This window comes from Augochlora pura, chromosome 4 (genome assembly GCF_028453695.1).
Source record: "Augochlora pura isolate Apur16 chromosome 4, APUR_v2.2.1, whole genome shotgun sequence".
Lineage (NCBI taxonomy): Eukaryota > Metazoa > Arthropoda > Insecta > Hymenoptera > Halictidae > Augochlora > Augochlora pura.
In genome coordinates, this window is record NC_135775.1 from 903,261 (window position 1) to 912,245 (window position 8,985).

At 41.9% G+C, this 8,985-nt stretch overlaps 1 protein-coding gene across 5 annotated transcripts; it reads left to right on the forward strand.

The window, feature by feature from the left end:
- The first annotated feature begins 3,521 nt into the window (after positions 1 to 3,521).
- LOC144469427 (uncharacterized) lies at positions 3,522 to 8,938 on the forward strand. 5 transcript variants are annotated; one of them, XM_078179683.1, is made up of 4 exons: positions 3,522 to 3,537; positions 3,659 to 6,178; positions 6,268 to 6,427; positions 6,487 to 8,938. In XM_078179683.1, the coding sequence occupies exons 2-4, from the start codon at positions 4,797 to 4,799 to the stop codon at positions 7,138 to 7,140; spliced, it is 2,196 nt and encodes a 731-aa protein (XP_078035809.1). In that variant the 5' UTR covers positions 3,522 to 3,537; positions 3,659 to 4,796; the 3' UTR covers positions 7,141 to 8,938. The 5 variants fall into 5 exon arrangements, with proteins under 5 accessions (XP_078035809.1, XP_078035810.1, XP_078035811.1 ...); XM_078179684.1 differs by lacking the exon at positions 3,522 to 3,537 and having other exon boundaries at positions 3,545 to 5,351; positions 5,418 to 6,178; XM_078179685.1 differs by lacking the exon at positions 3,522 to 3,537 and having other exon boundaries at positions 3,546 to 4,958; positions 5,034 to 6,178.
- The last annotated feature ends 47 nt before the right edge of the window (positions 8,939 to 8,985 follow it).

Genomic DNA, 8,985 nt, shown 5'->3' on the forward strand with positions numbered 1-8,985 from the left:
CACGAGTCTTCAAAGGACACTTTGAGTGACCCAAAGAACCAGGGGTTAAAAGTAGCGGAACGGTCAAGGGTGCAGAGACAGCCGGAAACGATTCTCTAGACCCGCAGGACCAAAATTCTCACCCCCCTCCCCCTTCAGTCGAAGAACGAGAATTTTCTACCCCGATACCCCTATTTCAACCCTTCTCTGCAACAAACACGCATGATCCAGAATCGACTTAATTATGATCTACCGAATCATTATTCCTGTAAGCTAGATTCTCCTGGGAAAAATTCATCTTAAAGTGTTTTTTTCATCTCTTGATCTTATTACATTTTCTGGATTTTATTTTTGCTGTCCGACTGATCTTCCTAAGATAAATTATTTTTTAAACTTCAGTAGTCTAAAGCGTAAGGCTTTATTTTACGATGGACCCACGGTAGGGGTCAAAGTCGGCTGCTCAACAGAAGAAAACGCTGAAAAGCAGACCGACACTGGGAGCTACAGCCAGCGTAATTGATTCGCAGAAATCGCGGCTGACCTGTGGAGGATGAGACTGCACCATGGAGGGATGGTCGACAAACGGTTGTTTGACGGCACCACCCCCATGTCGTACCACCGGCAGACCTGGTATCGCATTCACGGTCCACTGCCTCAGGATTCGGCTCTCTTCTCCCTGCTTCTATGCTGTCTCCTCCTCATAAAAAAGGGAAGAGAGAGACAGAGCAAGAAAGGGGGGAGAGAGTAAGAGAGAGAGAGAGCGAGGAGTGGTGGAAACAGCATGGCGAAGGCTACGCATCGTCGGCGATCCGTAACCCTCGATCGTCGAGCTCAAACGTATCGCGCAAGCGAAACATACTTAACAGATGGTTACATGAGGAACGCATTTGTCTTACAAATCGCGGTTTCGACGTGTCCCTGTGTCTCCTGATACGGAAAAGCTTCATCGATGCTCCTGCTTGTCGGCCGAGATTTATCGACCAAGCTTTATGGGAATTATTTATCGAGGAACGACGGACCTCCAGCGCCGACTATCTCCTCGTTCACGACCCTGGGCGTCGTCGTCTGGAACCTGGCAAAAGTTTATGGCCGCATAATACTGCGACGATAACTAGGACTAAATTACTGAATCAATCAATCAATTGTCTTCGTCGTGCCGAACTACTAATTGGTCTACTACACCGGTCTACTAATCGTTTAAAATTATCAGTAAGCTCCAATTCTTCGAATGGAAAAGCCTGGTACGGCCGTCTTGACACTGTCTATAGTAGAAAATATTGCAGATGAAAATTGAGTGAAGTATTTTATGTCAATTGTAAAATTCGGAATGTTTTTACCTAAGAGTAATACAGTATTTAAAAGAGTTTCTTAGCAGAAATGAACGATAGCTCTAGGTTCCCCTTGTTCAACGAGAAATGCATCTCGCGAGTGGATCGTGGACGCAACTGCAGTCGCATCACGCATCCTTCGTGCTCCGACACCTCGTCACGAATGAGACTGCATGCTAATCAGGAAACAAACAACGGAGCTGCTCCGACAATGGGTTTCCACACCTGTTTGGTTGACTGCACAACTATGAAAACATGAAAAATGTTCTCTGGAGGTAACTGAAAAAAATAAATAAGAAATATTTGCATGATGGAAGTTTCGGAATTCTCGACTGTTTTCAATGATCGAGAGGTGAACGTAATTCATTTGTAATAAGTTTAATCGTCTTGTGTAAATGATAACGAAGGGTTGTTTAAAGAATTCATTGCTTCCGGGTGTATCGCAACGAGATGTTATTTTGGTACAGTGACACGGAGCTCTGCTTGGCGTAGAGTTATGTATCTATCAAGGGGGCATAAGTCCTCGTCGCGTGGTAAGAAAACTGTTCGCCTAGGCCACGGCGATATAAACGGCAGGTGCGCGTGCAGACAGCTCGAGGCGCTTGCCAGTTAACCATGGGGTGGGCAAACGTTTTTTTTCTGAAAGGGCCGAGTAAGAAGCTGCGGGGATTTACCGTGTCAAAAAGAGGTCACGCCACGCTAAAGCGGACGCAAGTCTTTTTAATCATCTCGTCAGGCGCAAGATATAATCCGTGCAAATCGTCGCGTCGGTAAAAATCCTCGACTGGCGCGCCCGCAACAGGCATCGGGCCTCTGAGAGAAACAGAAACGTTCGAATAGTAACCATACTCTTGGAAAGAATTCGTCCAATATCCAGTTGAAAAGAAGTTACGTTATTCAATCGACACACGGAATAAAATCGCATAAGTCTGAAACGCATTGTTTCTTTAGTACAACAGAAGTGGAATATTAATGTTATATTAATATAACAATGTCATTTTACTTATTCATTTTGTACTAGTTCTCTTCTCTATGCACACTAGTCCACAGTAGACAAAGATAACCATTAAACACAAGGTTATACGAGACTCGTGTCATTACAGATCACTGAATTCGTTATAATCTTGACTATGATAGTCAAGCTAGCGAAAAGAAAACATCAATGGCTCACCATAGTGTTAACTCTTTCGAACCTAATCATATTTTCCAGTAACGTTTTGTCTTCCTATCGATAATAAGTAGTATGTTAGGCATCCTGTATACTGAAAAATTATAAAATGTCATGAAGTAAGTGGTGTATGGATAATCTTGATGCAAATAATTATTAACCTGTCAACCATGAATAAGGAATTAACTCGTTACTCTTTTTCCACTTAATTCAACCAATAATCCTTTCACTTCATTACGTCATGAAATCCATGCCAACATGTTCTAAGTTGTATTCAGGTTTATTACATTTTTAACGCGTCTACTTTATTGTTTAAACCCTCATTTTTTATGCGGTAAATCGTATTTGCGAAACACGTGGACACGTGCCATAAACAAAGCCGAGAAAATTGCAACAAACGAGCGACCACTGTTAAATTTAATAACTGTAAGATTGCAATTCCGGAAGTACGCATTGGCATTGCGCCAAGCGGTGTGCGCAAGCTATTAACGCGCGGGATCGCTTATCAGTTGCTGAGTCCGCGTTTATTGCGTCGACGATGACCAACCGAGCAACGTCGACGCCGGTGTTTCTATCCTCGTGCCACCTAGATGCCCCCACGTCTCATAACTCGTCAGATATCGGACATAGATGCGATGAAAGTGATCGCATCCGCAGAAAATGTGTAAACGCGTATCACATCCGTGATATTGAACTCCCATTGATGATCGAACTTGTATTTGCACACGTAATAATAAGTGGCTATGGAAATGAGCAACACCCGTCCCCTCCCCTCTTCCCACCTACCGCTCTAGTCGATAAACACCGAAAAGCATAAATATTAATAAAAAAATAAATTGCCTAAAAAAAAAAAACAATAAACCATTTTTTTCTATTTCGACATTGAAGATTAATGAGAGAGATACCTTTCTACACGTGGTACTTTCGATGAATTATGTAGATACACTGATAGCGTAGGTGTTTCGTGTGTGTATGTACCCACGTTTTTGGAGGGAAACGCATGTACGATTGTGTTTGTGACTGAAAAGAGATTGAATGATGGAAGAATATATCGTCGAAACGGTATGACACCAGGAAATTCGTAATGTAGCGACAACACTGTCGACAACTTGTGCACCTGTTTTACGACCGTCAACCCTTTTCATCCAAAAAGAATTGTTTCCTATGGGATCTGTAATTATAGGTTACCGGACGTAACAATGAGACACTTGTTCCCGCTCACGTTTCTTTGCGTTTATCGACGAATTTGAACCGATCTGGAGTCACAATCCACAGCGCAAACGAATGAGAGAGATAAAATCGTCGAAAAAATTCGAAATATTGGAAGAAATTCAGTGAAAGAAGGAATAATAAATTCGTAAATTTAACCTGTGAACATTTTAAATATGGTGGAAGGAACGCGTCGGCGGCACAGTGTTGCCAGTACGGAAGTGCTAGATGACGATATTGCCAGGTTTGCTCCCTCCAAAACTGCGTGTGTATTGGCAGCATTGTTTTTTGGTAGTTTACAAATAAAATGGCCGATATATGAGGCTATTTTGTATGGACAATAAAATATGCAATTCTGTAAAATTAATGACCATCGGCTGCTCGTGTGTGTATGTCAAAGTATAGGTTCAGTGCCGCGAAATACGCGGAAAGAAGGTGAAGTGTAAGTGAGCGTGTGGGAGTGCCGTGAGAAGACGGTGGAAGTTGTCGTTCGAGACCCGTGGACGCCGCTGGCTCGTAGACCGAAACGAAAAATCACTCACAGACTCTAATACATAGGAAAGTCCAGCGACCACCGTATTTTTTCCATTGGCGCGCGGTGGCGCGGCAACTATACGAAAACTACCGCAGATTTAGGAAAGCTGGTTTACAGCGCACAGGCCCCCTCTGCCGCCTGCTCTAATTCTTTCAGCACTCTCGCCTCACCTCCTGAAACACTGTGCGTGTTCCAAAGCTTGACAAATCAACGCTTGGAAACACGTTGTGTACGGAGTTCTTTTATGACACAGATGATTACCTCCGCCAGGTGTTGATCAACCTGCACATGCTATTTCATGCAGGCTGGTTAGCCAGACCACTTGGACAATAAGACTGGCAACAATATTATTGTACATTAGTACTGCTCGATACAGATATGATTCCCAATCTTGAAACCCAACGACGAGATACTGGAGTGTGACGGGTACGTTTATTTAGAACCTTTCAAAATATTTCCCGCCGATCAATTTGTTGTAGTGGAGAGAAGTGGTGCAGACAATGCGTTGACAGAGACGGAGGGGCCAACGAGCACTGCGTCCAGCCAGCCCACCCCCTCCGTTACCCCCCTGTCAAACATGTGCACCACTCCTAGTAACGTAGCCACAGGATTTGGGTATGCCTGGTCCTTTGGTGGACCGGGTGCTGAAGCCCGGGAAAATGCACAGGGTGAACTCACGACAAATATCAATTACGCAGTGAATAATAATCAAGACCAAGGTTCCAGTCAAAAAATACAGGTTGACATTAAGCCTCCTAAAATTACCAATAGTACGCATCGTAGACCGATGTTCACAATGAATGAAACCTGTCAGCAGACCCCCACGACGCACCATGGCCATACAGCTGGAGCTCATAATCAAACGCATGGCACCCTCGTCCGTGTTAAAAAGCATCACGACGTGTTTTCATTAACATGCGACAAAGGAGGCTGCAACTGTGATGCGGCACACCCAACACCCGCACCATCGCTTTTTTCAAACGCATTAGTTTTTACCACCTCCGACAAGCATGCCATGAGTAAGCATTTCATGACTCCCCTCGGACCACTACAACTTACGGCAGAAGAATGCAATGAAATTTTAATGAAGAGAGCAGCAGCTGCTTCGAATCAAGCCAACGCGAATAATGTGGTAACGAGTCAAACGGACAGTACTGCTCATTTTGGTCATGTTTTGACGCATGTTAATACTACGCAGATAGAAACAAAGGTGAAGCAGCAGCAAGATATGGGAAGTCAAGTCCGTGTTCCAAAGGAAAGGCCATATTCCTGTTCAGAATGTGGGAAGTCTTTTCTTCTTAAACACCACCTTACAACGCATGCGAGGGTACACACAGGGGAACGACCTCATGTTTGCGTTCATTGTGGCAAGAGTTTTGCTCACAAACACTGTCTTCATACTCACCTACTCCTTCATAGTGCAGATCGACCGTACCAATGTCGGGAATGTAAAAAGTCTTTTACATTAAAGCATCACCTTGTAACGCACACAAGAGTACACACGAGAGATCGACCATTCATTTGTCAAGAGTGTGGAAGATCATTTCCTCTAAAACGTCATCTGGTGACTCATAGTAAATTCCATTCGGGAGAGAGACCATTTGTTTGCGAAGAGTGTGGAGAATCGTTTTCGCAAAAGGATCACCTCACAATGCATTCGCGCTTCCATGGCAGTTTACATCCCTTCGTTTGTCATGATTGTGGTGCAACCTTCCAGAGAAAGTTTGAATTAGTGAATCATGGTCGTTTGCATGGCAGAGTTCCACATTCGTGTACTGTTTGTGGAAAGGAATTCCTTCAGAAAAGAACACTGTTGGCGCACATGCGTTTGCACACAGGAGAAACTCCGTTCGCGTGTACCGTCTGTGGGGAAGCATTTCCTAGGAAATCCGACCTTGTTGCCCATTCTAAGATTCATAACAATAACACGAATACGGACGAGAAATCCCTTATGTGCAGGTAAGATAAATACAAAATGATATAGAATCTTGAAAATCTTCTGTACATGTTACAATTTTCTCATATGTTTATGCTGTTGACTGTTCTAGGGAATGTGGATTGGACTTCTCGAATCGAGAAGCCCTCACTCTGCACTTAAGGTTACACTCTGGTGATCGAACACTTGTTACTGACCTTTGTGGATTAGCGGCCGCCTTCCAGCAAACTCCTGGGCACTTCCTTACTCCTAACACGTCGACGACACATCAGGTACAACATCTAATAGCCTAAAACGCAGAATACGCACGTTACAGTCTCTGGGTTTATAGATGAATGGTCCCATTGGAACACCCGGTGTCAGCCATATGCACGGTGCAACGCAAACATCACCACCAGTGGGTACAGGTCCGAAACCAAAACCGCACATTTGTCCCGATTGCGGTCGTGGGTTCGCACAGAAACACGGTTTGTCGCAGCATCAACGGCGTCACACGGACGGCAGTTGCCACATAAGATCGCACGTGTGCGATAAGTGTGGCAAAGCCTTCTACCAAAAGAATCATTTGCTACTACATCAACGCCAGCACATGGATCCTCCGCCGAGTATACTTCGGCAACAACAGAGGCAAGCTGCTCAGGCTGCCGCTCAACAGGCACAGCAGCAGCAGCAACAGCAGCAGCAAGCGCAACAACAACAACAGGTGCAACAGCAGCAAGTGCAACAACAGGTTCAGCAACAACAAGTACAACAGCAACAGGTGCAACAACAGCAGCAGCAACAGTCCCAACAACCGCAACAACAAACGTGTACGGTTGACACAAAAACAATACAGCTACAGGCGATACAACAACAAGTGCAACAAGTTCAACAACAGGTACAGCAGCAGGTACAACAGCAGGTACAGCAACAACAGCAGCAGCAACAACAGCAACAGGCGTGTTCTGTGGACACTAAAGCAATACAGTTAAATGTCACTATGTGAGACGATATAGAAAGTGGGGATTGGTTGATCCCTGGAACAATAGCACTCCCAAATGCGCACCCTGCTGCCACCCTCTGCACGCACTTCTCTTGTACTAACATTACACATTAGATATATTTATTATCTCTAGAATCGAATACGAAGTAATCAATTTTATTACAAGAGTATATATACAAAGTATACATATTATATTCTAAATATGTAAGGCTTGTAACAAGAAAATAAAAATAACCATATATTAGTGTTTTACATATACTTTATATATCATTTACTCTAGATATGTAAAATGAATCTAAACAAATTAGTTGCCTTAATGAGATGACTTTTACTGAATATATTAACTATTGTTTGGTGAACTCTTTTCTTCTTTTTTTTTCATTTACTTTTAATTAGTAGGACATCACTTTATAAGAAAACAAATATTAATAAACAAACATAAAACAAAGATTAAGTTTCTTTATGTACTGCTGCTTTGTTGTTATCCTTCATGCTGTGCTTGTATGGTGAAAAAAAAAAACGAGAGAAACGATTGACCGTGTGAGTGATTGGGTAAAAATGAGTTCTATGTAGAATGATTTAAGAATGGAGGGAGAGGGTGGCAGACGCGGCGCATTTACGGAGCATTTGAAAAATTATAGGTCTGCCCAATAAAAGAGAAATGGAGCCTTGAAATTATATGTTTTACGTTAACAAGATTCGTGCAATTTGTTTGACAACTTTTAGACAATTAAGAGCGCGCAGAAGATTTACAAAATTTTCTATTCCACTAAACGGATATCGAGTGTACATTCGGGTGCAGGAAAGTGGAGCGTTTAGAAATCGAACGATTTACGATTTTATTTTTTAAAAACGTAAAAGAAGTATCTACTCATAAAGTTTAATATGTACAATAACGGAATTTATAAGTCTTGTTTTAGGTAGTAAATATAAGGAAGCAAAAAAAAGAGGGAAAGAAAACTATCTAATGAAACTAAATTTTTTAATTGTACAAATAGATTTTCTAGGCGGTCCACGGTTTTTTGCATCGTAACGACTTTTTCTTTTTTGAATTGTTAATACATTTTGATTTTTTTTCTTTTATACGAGCGTTTGTCGTTTCGATCTTTCTTATTCTCGCGTTATAGTTTTCTCTGTCCTCGGCAGTGAATTTTTTACTTTATAATACCGAGAGAAACCGACGGATATATGTGTGTGAAAGGCGTTCACATGTTCTTACAAAATCACTCAGCATAGCGAACTTTTATAATAGTTTTGTCGGAGACATGTAATAGCTAATAGAATTGCGCAAAGAAATGAGAGAAGTAAAATAAAGGTAGCCTTCCTATATAGTTTTAACACATATACAGATTTTTTTCCGAACGGAAACTACATATGTATAGAGATGCGTTCCCAATTTACATATAAGTCGTTTACACGTAACGAGAAATCTCTCGTAAAAAAAGGAGACAAAAATAATGTTTCAGGATGAAATATTACAAGACGAGCTTCAACGTGCCTTTCTTCTTATTCTCACGATTAAAATATCCGACCTACCCTGAAAATGGATATGTATATAAGTTCATGGACTTCGCGATTAATTAACATTCCTCTTCAATTTAGAAGTCAAACTTTAAGCCAACTTTTATTACAGCTATCAAGTGACTGATTAATACAGTAATACCTCATTGCTTAACAAAAGCAGAATTATTTTTAATCCATGCCCGGAACGATTCAGATTTTTACATATTTGTTAACCTTAATTTCTGAGAATTTCCGAGAGTTCATTCATTTCAACAAATTCAAAGTTACCGCCAGAAAATTCAAATTCAAACAGAGCGTTCGCAATCTTGAGTCACGTTCTCCGTC

Coding starts and splice junctions, on each gene's coding strand:
- LOC144469427 (XM_078179683.1), top strand. CDS start 4,797: ATGTGCACCACTCCTAGTAACGTAGCCACAGGATTTGGGTATGCCTGG. Junction 6,179..6,267: donor GAGAAATCCCTTATGTGCAG/GTAAGATAAATA, acceptor TGACTGTTCTAG/GGAATGTGGATTGGACTTCT. Junction 6,428..6,486: donor ACACGTCGACGACACATCAG/GTACAACATCTA, acceptor CTGGGTTTATAG/ATGAATGGTCCCATTGGAAC.